The sequence below is a fragment of the Colossoma macropomum genome, unplaced genomic scaffold (assembly GCF_904425465.1).
Source record: "Colossoma macropomum unplaced genomic scaffold, Colossoma_macropomum, whole genome shotgun sequence".
NCBI classification, from domain to species: domain Eukaryota; kingdom Metazoa; phylum Chordata; class Actinopteri; order Characiformes; family Serrasalmidae; genus Colossoma; species Colossoma macropomum.
The window spans coordinates 15,183,940-15,204,855 of NW_023494800.1; the positions used below are offsets into that span (position 1 = coordinate 15,183,940).

General features: G+C 37.9%; 2 protein-coding genes across 4 annotated transcripts; one reads left to right on the forward strand and one right to left on the reverse strand.

Moving 5' to 3' along the window:
* Window positions 1–1,077: 1,077 nt before the first annotated feature.
* On the reverse strand, window positions 1,078–5,520 carry skp2 (S-phase kinase-associated protein 2, E3 ubiquitin protein ligase). Of its 2 annotated transcripts, none has more exons than XM_036588039.1 (10): window positions 5,398–5,520; window positions 4,157–4,380; window positions 3,342–3,456; window positions 3,074–3,217; window positions 2,828–2,962; window positions 2,582–2,680; window positions 2,329–2,456; window positions 1,875–1,926; window positions 1,680–1,787; window positions 1,078–1,463 (listed from the first exon to the last, which is right to left on the reverse strand). In XM_036588039.1, exons 1-10 carry the CDS (start codon window positions 5,409–5,411, stop codon window positions 1,262–1,264), a joined length of 1,221 nt encoding a protein of 406 aa, XP_036443932.1. In that variant the 5' UTR covers window positions 5,412–5,520; the 3' UTR covers window positions 1,078–1,261. The 2 variants fall into 2 exon arrangements, with proteins under 2 accessions (XP_036443932.1, XP_036443934.1); XM_036588041.1 differs by having other exon boundaries at window positions 5,236–5,515.
* Window positions 5,521–7,281: 1,761 nt separating this feature from the next.
* Window positions 7,282–20,249, forward strand: lmbrd2b (LMBR1 domain containing 2b). 2 transcript variants are annotated; one of them, XM_036588522.1, is made up of 18 exons: window positions 7,282–7,522; window positions 8,539–8,746; window positions 8,842–8,954; window positions 10,294–10,392; window positions 10,542–10,709; window positions 11,000–11,210; window positions 11,662–11,736; window positions 11,849–11,962; window positions 12,053–12,236; window positions 12,380–12,561; window positions 13,605–13,738; window positions 13,870–13,975; window positions 14,241–14,338; window positions 14,550–14,653; window positions 14,787–14,833; window positions 15,646–15,760; window positions 15,857–15,983; window positions 17,500–20,249. In XM_036588522.1, exons 2-18 carry the CDS (start codon window positions 8,573–8,575, stop codon window positions 17,561–17,563), a joined length of 2,115 nt encoding a protein of 704 aa, XP_036444415.1. In that variant the 5' UTR covers window positions 7,282–7,522; window positions 8,539–8,572; the 3' UTR covers window positions 17,564–20,249. The 2 variants fall into 2 exon arrangements, with proteins under 2 accessions (XP_036444415.1, XP_036444414.1); XM_036588521.1 differs by having other exon boundaries at window positions 7,282–7,444.
* The last annotated feature ends 667 nt before the right edge of the window (window positions 20,250–20,916 follow it).

Here is a 20,916-nt window from a genome sequence, read left to right on the forward strand (position 1 = left end):
TTCTATACTGTACAAGTGAAAACACTGTACAGGGGTACAGCTCAGCAATATCAGAAAGGAAGAGAAGAGTAAATAAAAAGTAGAATATTTATTTAAAATTAGTGAACATGTAAATATTCACAAAAATACACTGTATATCTGAGTTCTCAATAGAGAAGTCAATCATTCAAGTTTGTCATTCATAATGGAAAGTAGTACCAACAGATTTCAAGATTCCAGGTATTTTGGTCACAAAGAAAAGCTTAATGTCCTGAAAACGTGATTTGTTTAATTCTGTCTGAGACCACAAATAAAGCTGCCAAATGTTCAGTTATTAAAATTTAAATGGTTTAAAATCTCAAACCATTATTTTGGCAGCTGAGCAAAAGTGTAGACCTTTTTTTTCCTTAATGCATTGGTAACAATGAACATTTAAAACCATCTTGCATGGATATGCAACATATTATGAACAATAAAATGCCTTCATTAACCAGAACATGACAGCTTGTAGGTAGATTCTAGGATCACCAAGTTTACATAAATGTGTCTTTGCTGATCCGTAAGCATTCAAGTTAATAAATGATGTGTAATTTCCCCTTTGCCATTACACTGTTTGAAATACAACAATGTTCATGGTACAGTGGTTACATTATGAGAATGCACCTACATTTGTGATTGTCAGGACAAAACATTATTGCCCAGGAACTGGTCTGCTTAAAGGACCTTCAGACCTTTTTTTTGAACCAAACACATGCTAATGTTCATTGCAGACACTCATTCTGATGTTTTAGGAAAGTTAAGGCACCCATGAGTATAAACATGACCCAGTAATGTCCATCATAGCCTTGCAATACGTTTCACCAAAGCAACAATCATTCAACATGGACACCAATATTAAAATGAGGTTCTAAGACAAACAGAAGTCATGATAAACAGTCAAGTTTAAAACTACAGAACTCATCCTTTAAATTGTGGGTATGTAACTTTTTTTTAAAAATCAACCATTATTAAAACACTTTAAACATCAAGTACTGAACAGTAAGGTTGCAGATTTGCAAGGGCTTAAAATGTTTAAAGATTGTTTTGTGGGGTGGGGGTGGGGCGAATATGGAGTTAGGCCTGTTGAAACAATTCCACTTTTCCTAAAACATCTACAGGTAACATTTTCATGCCACTTGAAAAATAACTTTCCAGTGGACTCCCTTTAACACATTATTACTCAAATCTATTCATCATGTGAAACCTTCTAAAATTCACCTCTCAACTGTCCTGCGTTTGTAGGTTATGGTTTGTATACCAGTCGACAGTGCATTCCCCATAGAGTGCGGTCTTTCCTTGTAGCTGAAGTAGGACGAGCCACACTAGAAAAAGGCTGAGTGTTGATCTGTATATGTGGCAGCCCTTTACTGAGAATGGGCAGATAGCTATCCTGTATCAGGCCGAACACCTCCAAGGTCTGCAGCTTCTCAAACTTCTCGAAATGTCTGTAATAGAAAGAAAGAGGATATTAAAAAATGTAAGCTAATAAAAGCACAAATTAAACTATACATTTATCGTAATATGTATATCCATTTTGCATCCTATTTTAGCTCAAGTAAGCTTATTTATATCAGCCACAAAAAAAGCTTATTATATCAGCTCAGGAACTCCATATTGGTGCATCCTTCAATAAAAACACAAAAGATACACTCGTGTCTTACATGAGGGCGGCTGGGTGAATCTGGTAGCAGCGGCTCAGGGCCAAATGCCTGAGTGAGGACAGTTGCTGCAGGAACGGGAAACTGTCCGTAGTCACGAGTACACTGTCACTGTAGGAAAAAGACATCAATATTGGGACTCAAAAGCCTAGAGAGCGCTTAGACTGCCTGCAATTCCCAACCCAAATTATCACTTACCTTAAATCCAAATTTGTGAGATTTGGACATCTTTCCACTAAGTTCTTCACATCTAGGGAGAAAGGACAAAAGTTCCCGTAAAGAGAGAATTCAAAATTGCTGCATAGTTTAAATTCACCTAAAGTGATGCCACAATAACAAAAGTCTCTTTTAAAAACAAACAGCTTACTATAAAGAAACCAAATTAGCATCTTAAATCCTAAGGACACGATCCTGATTCTTGTAAATACATACCTTTTATAACAGCAACTGAGTAATTTGTAGTGGTTACAGGATAATAAAACTTGAGATTGCTAACTGAATAATAAACCTATTGTATAACTGTATAATAAACCATTGTGTAAACCTATTGTTGCATTTGGCAACAGCAGAGGTTTAAACTGTGCTTCAGCAAATTTCATTTGATTTAACTCACCAATACAGCTTTTTTCTTTAAATCAACAGTTATCCTTACCTTCCATGGTCATGTTTTGCCTGTATCCGCTGATATTAAGTTGAGTGACACTTGATGGAACGTTGGTAGCAATGGCCTGAACATGCTGACTACTGAAGTCACACCATGACATATTCACCTCTTCAAGCCTGGATCAAACAGAACAGAGGGCTAAGTAACGGTAGACGATAAATGATGTGCCTGATATGCCTGTCTTTCACTGCACATTTTATATTATCATAAGTTATTATCATCTTTTGCTTCATATACATACTGGGTGCAGGACTGAAGCATCTCAGCCAGGGACTCAGGAGAGAAACCAGCACAGCCACACAAATTCAGTCGAACCAGCTCCACATTCTGAGCTAAAGAACTGCATAACAGATAAAGATATTAAATAAATAAATAAATAATAATCATCTTAACACAAATGTAGGCTTCAGAATCAAAACAAATATCAACACTCTCATAGATGCTTTTATGTTGACAATATATTCTTATTCATTTAAACTTCACATACTGTAGTATGCTGTCAGAGAGTATCAGCCCCTCAAGACTGAGATTCTGCAGCCGTCTGCAGCGGGACAAGATGTCCTCCAGGACAGAAGTCTGTACGGTGCAGCTGGACAAGTCCATATGCTGGACACGCAGAAGACTGCAAGAGACATAAGATTGCGTTACATTACAACATTGGGATCAGCAAAACATGAAACAGTAAAATGTATATATTAATGACAAACTTGTACAGAAAGGGCCCAGCACTCACTCTGCATTTTTAAAGCCAGGCTGACCAATGCAGACATGTGGAGAGCGCAGCCTCAAGACTCCAGCGGTGAGCACCTGGCCAAGCTCTGCATCTAACTGAGCCTTTCCTACCAAGTCCACACTGTGCCACAAGGACTCATCAAAACTGCAAAGATACTTGAACAAGTTAATTCTCAAGACAAGCATTCAATTACTAAACAGTTTTCTCGAGATGACTGAGTGCCCATTTCTGATTAACATGAACAGCAGAGGTACACGACGTAACTTACGCAAGCCGATGCCAGCGCTTACACACGCGGGAGGTTCTCAGGAGGTCTTGCAACGAGAGGCGAGAAAATATCCCCAGCAGGAGCTCATCTGGGAGACTGTCCCAACACAGACCAGCTGAAGGAGGGGCCAAAACAGAAAAAGCACATTTATGTTTCACATTCATTGTCATTCACTGATTGATCCAGCTAGGGTTGCGGCTGCAATAGGGAAAACAGAGAAGCAGTATAGGCAGTGGGAGATGTTTCATACAGCATACTTTTAATGCAACTGAAGTTGCATATGATTGTGATTTAGGGTGTAACAACACTATTTCAATACACTGTCTATACAGGGTCTCTTCATTTCCCCCCCATTTTTGTTGAATCCACTATCAGTGATCACTTTATCTATCAAGTAATTCAGATGTGAAAGAGTAACTTAATTATGATGCTCAGTGTCAGACTCTGCATAAATTTGGCACATTGAGACAAGATGATGTTTCCATATTGGAGGATGAAAATGGAGACATGTTATGGCAGTTCAGATTTTTGTACTGTACCAGTTTGTGTTTTAAGACCTGGGGTTTTTCAATAAAACTAGCATTTTTTCTGATACAGACCAAACTGTTTTGTATAAAATCAGGACTTTGTAGAATCACTGAGCAGAAAATACACAGAAAAAATAATCTAATAATGACCTCAGAATCAAAAATAGTGCTGTCAAAACCTTAAGTGTACTGATTACATATGACAAATCTCATTTATATAAGCACGAGTTACCAGCAAGGTGTTCCCTTGAGCACTCATGGACTCGTGGTCAGGCCAAAAAAACTGACCTGCTGAATCTCTGCTTTTCCTGGGACGTCTGGCAAGCACAAAAGCATTCTCCTTGCCCTTGCCACAGGGCCGGGGCTGCTTGCGAGGAGGCGACCAGTGCTGGATGAGCTCGTGCGGCGTATTCTCCTCACCATAGCACGGCCTTTCCTTCCGTTTCGTCTGAGACATGCACAGCAGGGATCCCTCCAAATTCTCATTCAGACACGGAAGCTCTTGAAGCGGTCTGTAAAACAAGGTGGGTTGCTTAGGAGTCAATAAAACCTAGCTGGTTATTATGCCTAAATAAAAAAGGAGGTATTTAAGAGCAAACATAGCTCAGTTATGCCCAAACCTCCTCTACTCAACCAACTAGCCCTGTTTGCTAAGATCAAGACTGGCATTATGTCTAAATAAACACAATTCGACACCTATTAAACAAAATACGTAAGATATATAAGTTATCTGACAAAAGAAATGGTTTCATGAGCTCTTTTCTTCTTTAACTGTAAAATCAGGCCGAGTATCAAAGTTAGCAAAGTTGTTTTGGTGCCCGCCATAACGGCGCTAACAGTCGCAGTTCCCACTGATCGCGCCATCTCAACAACAGGACAAACTGACATCAAATTTAGGAGAACAAAAAGAGGAAATAACAGTCATCAACTGCTTAACTTTATCCTACATTATGGTTAAAGAGTATATGTCCGATGGTTATCCCAATTTAGTATGCGAGCTCTAAAAGCCAAGGCGCGCCAGAACTGCTGGAAGGGAGGGAGCTAAGCTAGCTAACTAGCTAAACACACAGTAGCAATCAGCCTCGTTTCTCCCGCTTTAACTTATCAATCTTTCAGAAAGACGAACTGCCGTAATCTAGTAGTAGGTCACCCATGAAAGTACACTTAGTAAAGAACTTCACCAAACGAATCACTCGATATACAGCAAGATTGAAGTGCAGGTCTAAGTTAGCCAATTACTGGCGTTACTAGTATTTAACGCTAAGCAAAGTCGGCTATGTATCTAATAAACATCAAACCCGCTTTAGTTTTAATAGTAGACTGTATCAGAAAGGTTTACCCCTTAATCAAAATAGTCATACTGTTACCTCTCGCAGGACATTTCTTTCTTTTTGCTGTATTTTCGAAGCAGGGCTTGATGAGCTACTAGCTAGTAGGTTATTTTGTAGTTAAACGTCAAAACGGCTTTAACAGTGATCCTAAAACTACATTAGGTGAGTTTTGCATTACGCAGATGTTCACATAATTACCTCTCGACTGCCATCTCTTTGTTTTTGTCTTTGTTTCGACTGTATGTGCGCTGTATTTTGCCTATATGTCTGCAGTAAAACTCCCTGATCTGCTGTACAGCGCTGAGCTCCGCTCTCTGTGTGCAGGCGGCACTGTTTAAACGCGCAGCTTGCACCGCCCAGACTGAACTCAGCGGAGAGGACAACCCTGAGTGTCGACACCTTCCGGCAAGGAGGAGGAACAACACGCTGTCTTTCCATTCACTTTAGTTACTGCAAAAAGAGCTTCTTTCTTTCTTTCTTTCTTTCTTTGACTGTTTTTTTTTTCTACATTTTCATGTTTAATAAGTGTGGAAAAAATAGAAGCTTCATATGGTAAGTGCTTTTAATGTTATTTGTTTATTTATGTCAGAAATATAAGTATGTTATTAGTATACTTATGTTGAAGTTATTAATTTTAGTAAACAATAAATTACATGTAAAAAGTCATTTGCATTCTCATTAGTAAGAATTAATAATTTTGTCCTAATTCACTTTGATGGGAAAAACCATTTCTCATCATCATCGTCATCATCATCATCATCATCATCATCATCATCATCATATTTCAATTTAAGCTGAGGTTTACACTACGGGGAATCCTAGTAAATGCAGCTAAGTGTCACAGGGGGAATAAAAAGCAACAAAATGATAACAGATTAAGAAATACATCTCAGTGATAAACAATAAAATGGCAAGACAATAAAATGGTAAAAAAGACAATGAACTAAACATACAAGAAAGTAATCGTTTTCACAAGTAAAATTATATTTTATTTTACACGTTAGAATTATAATTGCTGGAAGTTTGAACATTGACTGTGATATGTTAAATAAAAGGAGACATTTGTTGTTATTGATGTTGTGTTGTTGTTAGTGCAGTTGGTGTATTTGTAATAAATTGTATCTGGACAATTGTCCGTGTCTATGTTGCTATGTTATCCGTGTCTTCTTCTGCATCGTCACCACACTGCTGTCTGAAGTGGGATATAGCATGCCCTGCTCAGTTTCATCACTCCGGCACACCGATGTAGTGGTCATCGACGGAGCTGGTGTTCGCCTGCCCGTCAGAGTCATAGGAGGACAGCACACCTGGGGTATGCTGAGGAGCTACTGCCCCAGAGACTTAGTTTGGGCTGCATGGGCCACGGGACAGCCATCCCCTGAGGCTTGTGTCCGCCACGGGCCCAGCTGCCATGAAGCGCTTACAGGCCATGCAAAGTGACTTTCGGGAGGTGTCACACTCCTGGTGTAAAAAAAGAGGAATTTGTTGTCGTTGATGTTTTGTTGTTGTTAGCATAGTCAGTGTATTTGTAGTAAATTGTATCTGTGGAGGGTGGGTTTTGTGTGTGAGTTTGTCCACCCTCCATGTGTGTCGTGTACTCCCGTGTTACCCCCCTCCCCGGTTTCATGCTGAGAAAACACTGGGCTGGTCAGTTGTTGTTCAGAATAAGAAAAGAACTGTCTGAGAGCCCATATTACTGTCTCACTGCTGCATATCAGCAGTGCTAATCTGAAGTGAAAGTGAACTGAGATAAACATGCACTGATAATTTAAATGGATTAAAGAGATGAGTCAGGAAAAAATTTAAAGGCCATTTACAAAGCCATTTATAGACGGTGAAAAAGTGCTATACAGTGTTTATACAAACAATTCATAACTAAAGTTTGAATAAATTAATTTATTCGATTTTTGCAAGCATAGACTTTTGGTAAACATGATTTCCTTGGGCGATTTCGCGTAGTGCTGCGGAGAATCACTGATCTACAACTCATCGCTGACTGAGAGCTCTTCATGCGTAAGGAATGCATGAAGCAGAATTTGAACTGCGCATGCGTGAATGCGCCGGATGACGCACCTCCTCCTCGGAGCTGCTCCGGTCGCTGGGTGACGTTTGTGATTTTAGGGGAAGCTGCGTGATGGCTCCAATCCAAATAACGTTATTTAAAGGAAATATTTCTTCCTCTGTGTTCTTTAATCAACGGATAGCAGCATTTTAAGCAGCGTTTATATCTCTCACCACAGCCGAGGTACGAATAACATAAATATGACTCTGTAGTTCGCAGCTAAGTTAGCAAAACAGGATAATGGACGCGCTGAATTAGATGGTAAGACAGTTTGACAGGTCTTTTATCGGTAATACTACACAGCCGTTATAGATGTAGAACGTGATTTATCGCATATGTCATTTGTTGATACTGTATGATGTTGTTTGATATTGCTTAGTGTTTAGCTACAGCTGGTGTTGACACTGTTTACACAGTGGGTCACCTAACCTAGGTTATTTGTAGTGTGTTAAATTAGCCCTATCTTACTCGTAAATGAGATTCATAAACAAAGAGCTTTAAAGATTTAGCAGATACTGCATCCTAACTGAAAAGATTCTTTTATGTATGGCGTAGGACATTGTTTCTCATCTCTAGTCCTGAAGTCAAATAATTAGCAAAGAAAATGATCAAGTCCTTCATTAGCTGTGTTAGGTGTATTAGATCAGTGCAGTCGGACTGCATAACTGAAGCTGAGAAACACTGGCTTAAAAACTAGAGCAAGATCATTTCTTTCTTATGTTTTGGTTATGGAAGGGCAATATGACGTTATTTTATTGTTATCATGATAAATTATGCACCTATTGTATATATTGTCAGTAAAGACCACTGACTAATTACGTTTCTTTACAAATTGAGCATAATTAGGTCTGTTTAACCGGATTTAGTGCAGTTTGTAGAAGATTGAATAAAAATCATTGTTGTTTTTTTATTTTTATTACATTATTTTTCATATGTGGCACTACAGGCTCTATTTTGTTTGTTCCAACTTATTAAATCTCGGAAAAACTATGTATCATGATGCATATTATGTTTCGTGAAAATATCTTGTAGTATCGTGATACAGTATTTTTTGCCGTATCGTCCACTCCTACTCTTGCTGTAGTGAAGAAAAACAAAGGAGTCTTTCAGAACAGCAAATGGGCCATTGGCTTTTGTCAGAGACCAGTGCTTTGTATTCTCTTGTAATTAGTTCATGGAAGGCCCTCTCTGTATTCTGCCTCTCCGCCATGTAAGAGAGTTGTAGTATCTTGCCATCATGTCTTATGTATTTTTGTCCTTCCTGCCTGATTTCACAGTTTTGATTAGTCCAGAGGACTGCAGCAGGAGAGAATGAGTGGGGCTGCGCTGGGTATTGAGATAGTCGTGGTCTTTTTTCTGGCTCTGTTCCTGCTGCATCGCTATGGGGACTTCAAAAAGCAACAGCGCATGGTGCTCTTTGGCACACTGCTGGCCTGGTATTTGTGCTTTCTCATCGTCTTCATTCTCCCATTGGATGTCAGCACGGTTCGTTTAGTCCACTATTTGAAATTGATATATGTATTTGATTATTTTAAAATGTTTCACAGCATGAATCCTGTGAATTTTATTCTATATTTCAGACAATATATAAACAGTGCATAATTGATCATGGCGAACATGCTCAGTCACCATCTGTAGGCCCAGAAATCACCAACCAAACAACAGGAAATGCAACTGTGGCACCCACTGCTAGGTAAGTCTACGTTCTGTTATTCACATAGATACAGTGCTATAAAAGGGGCCTTTGAAGAATAAAATTGGAATGGATGGGGCAAAGACATTGTAATGTCTTTATTGGGGAGACCTACATTAGTGTGTTCATTTTTGTTTAAAAAGAGTGTGTACAATTATTGTTATATCAAAACCATGAGTATTTGAAAACAGCAGTTTCTCTTTGCATTATGGAATCATTCAATGATGAATGGATGAATGAAAACAGTCAAAATATCCTGGAAGAAATTCTCAATACAGGAACATGCATTATAGCTGAGAATGTTTTGTAACACTGTACTTGAAGGCTGCCCACATGGGGACTTCATAACACATGCATAAGCATTGAATAACATACTTATAAAGCAATATTAAGTGTAAATGAACAGCTTGTGCCATTATTCCCAGGATAACATAAAATCTTTTATGAATCAAATTACATTGTATTGATAAAAAAAGGCCTTAAACTAAAGTGACTGGGGTTGTTTTTTTGATTTTTAATACTTATGAAGCATTATTCCCAAGTAATTTAACATATAAGACAGAGACCTAGAGCCCCATATATCGATCATATATGTTTCTACTTGAGTTACAGTACAAAAATACAATTTCTATTAAGTGGCTGCAGTAAAGAGCAGATTACAAATGGAGCAAATGTCTATCACTTTAGTTTAAGGACTCTTATGGCAATACACTGTCATTTACTTCATGAAACATCTTGTTGTCTTGTGATTTATAGGATAAGCTGTTTATGAATATTAAAGTATTCGTTTATAAACGCATTATTCAGTGCTTATGAATGTGTTATAAAATCCCTATGTAGGTAGCCTTCAAATACAGCGCTACCAATGTTTATTTCCTTGCTGTCCAAAGAAAACCATGTATGTCTATTTTTGTTGATTTTTATTTTTCTACATCATTTCAACACACCAACTGTCCTTTACGTTGTGTGAAATTTCATGATGAAAGGACCAATATAAATGCTCTAAAATCACTTGGAATAAAATCTCTTCACATTAACTTACACTGAAAAGTAAGAGTGTTTTTGCCCTCTCCTATAAAGTTACTATTTTGGAGATACTTGTTTTTCTTCGGACAGCGACAATTTGCTTCTCCTGTAAAGTTACGTTTACAGAAGAAGCAAAGGTTTTATTGCAACAGTGACAACACAGGTTGGGGGTGACAATAAGAGGAAATATTTTAAAATAATATTTTATTTAAAAATAATAGTCCTAGCTACACAGGCACATTTTATGTGTTGAGACTGTGTATTTTCTGTTACGATCAGTCCATGAGAGCAGTCTTTGTCTTTTCTTTCATAGCATTCCAAAGGTGTGTCACAAGCCATGGAGCTACATTCCCAATGGTATCATGCCTGTGTTCTGGAGGGTTGTGTACTGGACCTCACAGTGTCTTACATGGTGAGAAGACCATCTAAATTCCTCAAAATCATAAATCGTAATTCATTGTGGTTGTGAGAATATGATTTGTTTCATATATATCTTTTTTTGCATTATGTATTGCATGGATGTAGATCCTGCTGGTCAATCACATGTCTTTGTGTTTCCAGGCTTCTTTTACCCTTCATGCAATCCTACGCCCGCTCAGGGGGCTTCTCCATCACAGGAAAAATAAAAACAGCTCTGATTGAGAATGCCATCTACTACGGTACTTACCTATTCATTTTTGGCTCGCTCCTCATCTATGTTGCTGTGCATCCACAGTGGCACCTCTCCTGGTAAGTGTAATGCTGCAGATCTGTTCCACAGCCTACATATTTGGGTTTGTGTACTGCAGTTTATTTCTCACTAATTTTAGAACTGTTAGAATTCGGGTATGATGCCTGTGTAATTTCGGAAGTTTACATTTGTGTTCTCAGCTACTGTGCATTGTGACTGTGTAACTTACTGTGGTTACCACTTTAGGATCCTGTGCTAATGAGTAACTGAAGACAAATTCCTTTTCTGTGAACATACTTGGGCGATAAAGCCTGGTTCTGATCTTATCTTTGGTGTGGTTTTTAACCAGGTATGAACTGCAGACCATAGGCATCACAGCAGCCAACACATGGGGTCTGTTCTTACTAGTGCTGCTGATGGGTTATGGCTTGGTGGAAATTCCACGCTCCTACTGGGAGGCTTCTCGGCAAGGACACCTGCTCATCAAGACCTACTTCAAAGCTGCTAAGTTGATGGCTGAGAAAGCAGACGCAGAGGAGAACCTGGAAGATGTCATGGAGGTGGGGCAATACATACATAGCTACATTTACCAGGGGTGCACAGTAGGCAAATATATAACGTCACAATACTTCAAGACATTTTCACTATACATGATGCTCAATATTTTGCTTTTCTGAGAATTGATAAGTTGGATCAGACAAAACAGAACCAGTAGTGCCTCTCCTATACTATTAAAACCTATGAATACAATGATTTTCATTCATATACTGTGCTGCACAAAATCCAGATAACCAAAACTAGTTATGCTCTTTTTGTACTGAAACATTCTGCATGTCAGATTTCTTTGAGCACTGACAATATCCATAGTATGTTCAGAAAGACATACTGTGATGTGGCAGTATTGATAAATATTGTCATAAGTATATAAATATAAATATATACTCATGCAGACACATTTGAAAGAGGTTGTGGAAGAGCATTGTTATGATGTATTATTTTCCATGACCAAAGGAGGTGAGAAAGGTCAACGAATCCATCAAGTATAACCACCCTTTCAGGAAATACATTGACACTATCCTTAGAAAGGTAAGGAGAATATATCATTCAGTTATACAAACAACATTTGTATACATTTTTATTTAAAAAATGGCAGCCAGCAGTGACCATTTAAATACTGTAACTGTACTTTCCCACAAAGTGCCCTGTTGAATATCAAGAGAAGATGGGGAGAAATATGGATGACTATGAAGATTTTGATGACAAGCAAAACACCTATCCCAGTGAAAGGAGTCTAGTGAAGCTTCACAAGCAGGTGTGGTCAAAATCAGCCACTCAGTTATAGAATTGCATCATTAATATTTTTATATTCTTAATATAGACATGTCTAATTTTCTCCTCTTAGGTCATTTATGCCGTCCAGAGACATAATCGTACACGTGTGCAGTGGCAGATTCTTCTCGACCAAGCCTTCCACCTTGAGGACGTTGCGAAGAACGAGACCAGCACATCATGCCAGTTTGTCCATAGCTTTGCACCCACAGAGCCCGCAACTTGGTTCAACCGCTACATCTACACGCCTACTGTAGGTCAGTCAAAAGACTTAGATTAGCTAATAGTAAGTCACAAAAAGCACTGAATAACTGTTTGTTATATGCAAATCAGTGACAATAATCATTCTCTCTCTTTCTATTATTATTTTACTTTTTTGCTCTCCTTTTTTCTTTACTAGAGTGGTATTGGGAGTGCATGATGAAGCAGTGGTTTTACCGTGTGCTGGCTGTAGTTCTGTCACTCTTCTCTGTGGCTGTGGTCTGGTCTGAATGCACCTTCTTCAGCACTCGTCCTGTTCTCTCACTCTTCGCTGTATTTATCCAGCTTGCAGAAAGAGACTACAACTATCTGTACATCGAGGTAAGTTTAACTGAGCTCAGTGTTTAAATGATTATAATATAATATTGTTATATATTACATTAATTCAATTATTATAATTAAATCAACCATTCACTCTGCTTGGAGAATAGATAACATTAATAATACAATATATACTAATCACTAATCACTAGAATTATTTCTATAATCATCAAAGAAAAGATTTCCAGACACATTGAGTTAGTTAGAGTTTCATTTGGGCCTGAAATTGTGGAATGAACCCAAATACAGGCTGAGAATTGTGTCTGATTTGACCCAAACCACATCATCAAATTTTGAGTCTGATCCTGACCACAGCCAAACAAAATTTTGACCCAAACCACGTCATCAACATCAAAATTCTGTTCAAAACTGACCTGAACTGGCCCATCATAGCCCGGCTAGGGTATTCATTAGATTACACACAAATAAAATTTACAACTAGATATTTAAAATAATGATATAATAAATAAACCAACTGCCCAAAATTAAGTTTTAATTCCGCTTTAACAAATGTGTTTATCAAGCTAAGCTTTTAAACAAATTCTTATTTTGAAAAATGTAGTTGATATTTTGTGAGCTATTTAAAAAAACAACAAAATTTGGCTCCAGATGTCTCCTTGATGCCCCAAACCATCACAGAGATTTGTTAAATTCCATTATCAGCACACTTGATTTAATATAATGAAGCTCTGATTAGCTAAACTGAGTTTTGGATGATAACTATAATTAGTTCTTGGTTTCCACAAGTATAGGTCTGAAAATAGTTAAATGTTATGTAGTGTATACATAACATGTAATCTGTTAAAAGTGGTAGGCAGGATGTGAAATGTAAACCCATTCTGAAAATGAAGACCGAACCCGATGTGAGGTTGGGTTCACACAAATATTTCAAGCTCTAAGCCACAGAACTAAAATTAACTGTAATTAATTGAAAAATTCCTATTAATACTGAATTTACTTCTCAAATATGCTTAAGTCATGATCGGGGAATCCCAGAGTATGGTGTTACTTTCATTTCCTCCTTGTTTCATTTTATCTTCTAGATGGCGTGCTTCATCACAATCTTCTTCCTGTGCACTTGTGTGTACTCCACTGTGTTTCGCATTCGTGTTTTCAACTACTACTACCTGGCCTCTCACCACCAAACTGATGCCTACAGCCTTCAGTTCAGTGGCATGTATGTCATCTGGATAAAAGAGAGAACTTCCCTGAAAAAGCTTCCTTTTATTCTTCAGTGATCCTGTGCTTGGTCTGCTGTGATGCTATAATTGCATTAATGTTGTCTAAATATCCACTCTTGTTCTTCAGGCTTTTCTGCCGCTTGACTCCTCCCCTCTGTCTGAACTTTCTGGGATTGATCCACATGGACTCTGCTATCTCTCACCAGGCTAAGGAGCAGACTGCGTACACTTCAGTGAGTACTGACCATTTTCTCTGCTCTGACATACCTTATCCAGCTAATCAGCGATTTATGAAGCTGTTCCTGAGTTGAAATAGATGTGTTAGGGCAGGGAAAACACTAAATTGTGCAACACAGAGGTGCTCTGGAACCAGGACTGGGAACCACTGCTTTAGAAAATAAGTAGAATTGAAGATACTTCAAATCATGCATTTTTCAAATGACCACATTTAATTTTAATCACATGAATATTGTACTACACTCTTACTTTCTGTTTTAGATCATGGGTTCCATGCGAGTTCTCTCTTTTATTGCCAATGGCTTCTACATCTACTATCCTATGCTGATAGTCATTCTTTGCATTGCCACATACTTCAGGTTTGTAAAAATAGATGACAACAAAATATAATAGTATTCTAATGAAATCAAACATTATAAATAACATTATTATTGTGTAAATAGAAAATGTGTTATGTGATGATAATTAATTAATCTAATATACAAAGTATTGCAGCAATGTCTACATGTATTACAGCCCTGTGCTCTATTTTCTATTTATAACTTTTACATATGCCTGACTTCTGGGCAGCCTTGGCACCCGCTGTCTGAACCTCCTGGGCTTCCAGCAGTTTATGGGAGATAATGAAATGACCTCTGACCTAATCGATGAGGGCAGGGAGTTACTTCGCAGAGGTGAGTCTTTCTGGGGGTTGGGGATATTCATCTGTATACATATAGAAGTACATTAACATCTACATGTCATACAGAAGTCTCTAATCCTGCTCCAAGTCTCTAATCCTTTTTCTGCTTATTGTTTTGGCTGCAGAGAGAAGAAAACGACAGAGAATAGAGGATGGGGAGAACAGAAGAAGAGTGAGTTCCCATATCTAATATTTATCACTGCGGGGTATTTATATTACTGTTTTTCTCACAGCATTTAATATACCTAGGTTGAAAAATAAAACAGATCAAATTAGATTAATCGGTGTTGGGGTCCCAGGCGTTCCTGTTTTTAGGAAAGAATGAAGATCTCAGATCCACGTTCTCATGTTACAGCAGGGAAAACAAAACACTGTGCATTGTTTGGGCTCACAAGACTGGAACTGAGAACCACTGCAAACAGCCTTACTCACTTAAGACACATTTATAAACTTCCCTGTTCTGGTGATTGCTTGTTTGTGTGAGTTGACCCCAGTTCAGTAACCAGAGTTAATATTGATTGGAGCCATTCATTGAAATAAATTGAAATCATACCCAATATTACATTACATTACAAGAATTTTTAACTGCATTTGCTGGATATGGAAAGCCACCAGTGGAACTTCTTACCATTTAAAAAGCTGTATTCAAAGAGAGAACAGTTGTGGAGCCATAGAAACAGTGTGTGAGCAGCTAGACGTCAGGCTGGAATTACGCTTGGTTAAAAAAAAAGAAAGCAGTGTTAATCATTTGTCATGTTACCACATTAAAGTGTTAACTCTGATGCCACTTGTATGTCATGTTTTAACAGCATGATAGTTAAATATGTTGTAAACATATATCTTAAGTATTTGTGTTTAGTAACAATAAAAAAGAATGCAAAGGTTTGTTTCAGGCGATTAGCCTTCAGTGGCCCTCATATATATATTATTTATGGAAATGTGTCAGACAGGAGTGGTAAAATCTCTGCTGTTGCTCTGTGACAGGAATGGAGAGAGCGCTATGGGCAGAGAGACGAGGCAGCAGCCAGAAACAGGGCCTCCATCTCGGAGATGAAGGAAACCAATTACGCTGAAACACTCAGCTCGAACACAAACAGACGTGCGTTTTATGCCTATACCATTTTTTTCACTTCTGTTTGTTCTAGTATGGAAGCTTTTAGTATTGGTACACCTTATCCTTTTTGCTCTTCCATAGAAGCCAAATACTCTCGCAGTGGCAGTCGCTCAGGGAGGGACTGCATTGAGCTCCTACAAGATGCTGAGCCTTTGGACTTCAATGCAGAAGCACTAACCGAAGACCCACTGGAATCAAATACTAATAGGTGAGATTGATAATCAATTATTATCAGCCTATTAATTAATTTTATAGCTATTCGGCCATGGTAGCTATGCTTAAAGTGTATTTTTTACTTGTTGTAACAACTAGTGTTGCGCAATATCGACAAAACTTTAGTACTGAAACTAAATTGCTTCATATTGCGATTACGATAGAATATTAAAAACACATACTGTGACATGGTTAAAGACTGGAAGGACGTAGTGGGTAACGCTTTCGCCTCACAGCAAGATGGGCCTTGGGTCCTTTCTGTGTGGAGTTTGCATGTTCTCCCTGTGTCTGCGTGGGTTTCCTCTGGGTGCCCCGGTTTCCTCCCACAGTCCAAAGACATGCAGTCAGGCCAATTGAACATGCTAAATTGCCCCTAGGTGTGAGTGTGTGTGAATGTATATGTCTGTCTGTCTGCCCTGCGACAGACTGGCAACCTGTCCAGGGTGTATCCTGCCTTCCGCCCAATGACCGCTGGGATAGGCTCCAGCACTCCCCCTGCGACCCAGAAGGATACGTGGTTTAGAAAATGTGTGTGTGTGTGTGTGTGTGTGTGTGGATTACGTGGATGAGTCATCAAAACACCCACAAAAACATCTATCTGGAACTGTGATGGGTCAAGATGCTTGCAGTACGAGAGTAAATAAAAAAAACAGGTTAGATTGGTTAGAGGTTCTATTTATATATTCAAGCCTTCAGTATTGCTCAAGCCAAAATAAAGATTAACTATTGATTTATTTTCCACCACCAATGTAAACTTCCCTGTTCTGGAACATAAGCACAAGAACAATGATGTTGTTGTGGTTTTAGCTTGAGCTTGATGTGCTGCAACATGTAGATGTGTTCGGTTACACTTTACTGTAGGGCAGTGTTCATAAGGCTACATTACATCTACATAAGCTTGTCATGACTTAAACCTCCATAAACATTAATAAAAGCTTGTTCCAATAGGTGTCATCTATCATAAAAGCTGCTTTCGTGAACTTTGTTGTCAAGTGACATATCTCTTTTCTGGCATTGGGTTCTGTTTTCTTAGGTGAAATGACATTACAATCAACTGTAAGTGGTATTAATTATGAAATGGAAGCATCTAGAAGCAACAGCGGCAGTACACTATGCAGTCAGCGTAAGAACTGTGTGTCGGGAGCTTTATGAAATGGGTTTCCATGGCCACACAGCTGCACATAAGCCTAAAATCACTATGCGCAATGACATGCTTTGGTGGTGTAATGCACGCCAGTACATTAGTAGGTGTGATGGTCGCATGTCCACATACTTTTGTCCATGTAGTGTATGTTATGTCACTGTGACATACACTGAGCTGCAAAGCCTGACACTACACCCCAAAAAGCTCTGGACTGCAGTAAAGTGTTACCATGTGTACTGAAATGAACATATATCCTCGCAGTGCAAATGAGCAAAACTTATACTTGGTACAGATGTGTAATCACCAGAAGAGAACCCAGCTTTTATGATTTCTCTGCATGCACTAACTATCTTCCTCTCTGCTACAGACATACTGGAGGGAGATATCTGTCTATGTCCTCCTCCCAGAGCAGAATCTTTGATGATGTGTGAAAGGCATTCCAGGAGAAGAGAAGTAAAAGAGATGATGGTGATGTATTTATTTGCTCGGTCTGAGGAGTGATTTCAGATGAACATGGTGCTTCTGTCACTCTTGAATGTAGAATGTTACTGTACCTACAGAACAGGCACTAAAGGAAGGGGGTATTTCATTGCGCATCCCTGATTGAAACGTATGTACCTAATCGTATTGTACGGAACATGCACACATACGCACACTCACACACACACCAACTCTCAAGTGCCAGGTAGTCAGTTTGTTACATGTGGAAAATGAGACTTTTTCTCCTTTGCCTTCAGAGTAGCTCCTTTTCAGGTATTGAAGGAATGTTAGTTACTGTATAAACCTAAATGGTCAGAGCATTAAGTCATGCCAGATAAGGCTCATTGAATAGTTAAATATCTACAGTAAACTCAAACAACTCTATCTCGATGGTGTGCTTTCTGGACTATTGATGTCTACTGCAGTGTGTTGACCAGTTAAGAACATTATTTATAATTTTATCCTCGGGCAAAGCTGGTTTTAATTCAATTTAAATATTTTATAAACTAATGCAGTACAGTGCAAAATCAGAGACCACCCTTCATTTAATTAATTTCCAGTCCAAATGGCCATTAAGTGCAAGTTATTCGTGGAGATTAGATATAACATAATCCACTTACGTAAGGAAGGGGAAAGTCAAAGGAAAATAAGTGGAAAAGCAGGTGTTTTCAAAACTGGTGTTCAAACAATTATTAAAATATGGGCTACTAACAACCATACAGACCATCAAAACAGTAGGTTAAGCTTTCATCTTTTATCAAAGGGTCTGAAAGGAGGTGTAGCTTTCAAGAAGCCAATACCGATAAAAGAAAATAGACAAAAAGAAAAAAAAATGCAAAAAAGTTGCTGATGTTGTCAGAGCAATGGACTGACCACCCAGAGTTCAAATTTCAACATCATTAATTGTGTTCTGGATTGCTTGGATTGTGAGAAGCAGAAAATATAACCAACTTCTATGACTGAACTTTAAATCTGTGGAAAAATACCCCTGCAGATTTCTTTAAAAAACTGAACGCTGTAATAAAAGCAAACAGTGGACACCAAAAGCTGGAAAATGTGATTATATTTATATTTAGCTGTTGAGGCCCATTACATATGTTTTATACGTTTTCTTTATAATGACAACTGAATAACTTGTACTAAATGCCAGTTTTGACTGGAACAGTATTGCACAGTGTCTTGATGAGACAGAGGGTGACAGAGGACATTCATGTAAAAGTTTGGTCTGAAGGAAATGCATCTTTAAGAAAGTAAAATGCTGCAACAGGTCAGGTTTGTTTTAATATTCCATCCATATAAAAGCTCAGCACAGGTGTACAGATGTACATATGTATGCACATGAACTAATCTAATATTTATTCTCATTCCACATCTAGGCTATGTGAACTTTTATGTTTGTATATTTTTGTGGGACTGTGCAGACAGTTGGTCTGGTGAAAAAGGGTTGTGGGTAGTGTTCATCTCCAAAATTATCTTTGCCAGGTGCAGAGTTTAAAATGAGAACTAATCACATACTGTTGCACTCCAGTGCGGATATCATCAGCCACAAGTAAACATCAAATTATTTAGCAAATGAAGGAAGTTGTTATTTTTTATGTCAGCGTTTGTCACATTGTTTTATGGGTGAAGTTGATTTAAATACATACTGTATCTCAACTGTTTGGGTTTTTTTGTATGCTGCTGTTAGGACAGTGATAAGTGACCTTGTGTGTTACTTGCTAAGTGTCACATCACAAAGAAGGAATAATGTCACGTGGCGTTTTTCCGTTGCACTGCCATTCACCAATGCAAAAGACTGTCTGTGTGAAAAATATTTATGACATGGTACATAAAGGAGTGTTACTGTTAGAGACTAACAAAGGTCATAGTTGTTCGCTTAAATGAGGAAGAAGATGGTGATGAGACGTTTTTTGCCAAGTTGAAAAAAATGCTGATTAATTGAGAGTTTGTAGCACAAATTAAAGTGTCAAACTTGGAACTTGTGATGCAGATTTCATTCTTGATGTACTCACTCTTTGTCAAAATGGCAAATTAACATTCACGTAGTAATCAGCAGCATTTTTTTATGGCGTAGGCTTTAAAGACACTTACTATGATTCCCAGGTGCATGACATCAACTGTACTCTCAGAATGCCCTGCACATGTAAATACCTCAGCTCCTCAATCACATTTGATGTACATTTTTGTATGCCTTCTCTGCTGCATCTGCCTGAATGCTTTCAGACATGGTCCTGGGCAATTTTTAAACCCATGTAAATGTGTTCGCTGAGAAAACTCTATGTCAAATTTAATAGAAAATCTTAACGCTGAAGTGTACTGCACTCTCACTTTGTTCAGACGTACGACGGATTTCTCTCATTTCATTCCTTAACTCTCAAAATGTCCAGTTCACTGTATAATTATGAAAATACTATACTGGTTTCTTACATGATGGATATGACTATGACAATGTCAACAGTTGATTTAGTGTGAAACATTAATGAAAACCACACAACCACACACATACTATTGATGCTGGATTGTTTCAATTTGTTACCTGGTGTTGGTCCTCAGTGTTTTTAAATAGTGATCCACTCTTAAAATACTTAATATAATCTGTAATGTTAAAAGTGTCAATAAAAGATGGAATAAACTTCACAACTGTTGTTATTTATTTATTTATTTATTTGTGTGTATTTGTATAGTTTAGTGATTTTTTATACATTAATAACAATCATAGATTTGTAGATTTAAATATTATAAATTAGACATCAAAAGGTATTTTTACATGTTTTATTCAATAATTCTAGTATTTGGGGATTAACAAGAATTTATTAAATGATAAATCATATACTGTAATTCTAACCTGCCTTGAGGATTGATCATCACTTTTGAAAAACAAGGCATGCTGGATATTTTTATATTTCTGGACCTTGATGCTGTACAGTTTTTGAGTCATTTCAGAATCTACATCTACAGCTCTGTTCATTATTTGAGATACATCTAACATGCCTTTCTTTTACAGCTTTGTAGCTTCCTACTAATTATTTTAAACCTGTGAAGTTGCAGAGGACTGGCATACTAAAATCATTTTACACATTTTTGCGGCAAAAATTGTTTTACATTACTGAAACCGCTGGATACAACCTTTTATACAGTAGTGCATGGTTGAATATGCAGTACATATTACATACAATACTACAGTGAAAAACAGTGATGCAATATTTTGGCAAATGTTCTTCTCCCTCTACATTTGATCCAAATGAATCTGATGCAGAGGCTGGAATGGAGAGTTTGTTTCAGTTTAATAGTCACCTCTCTTACC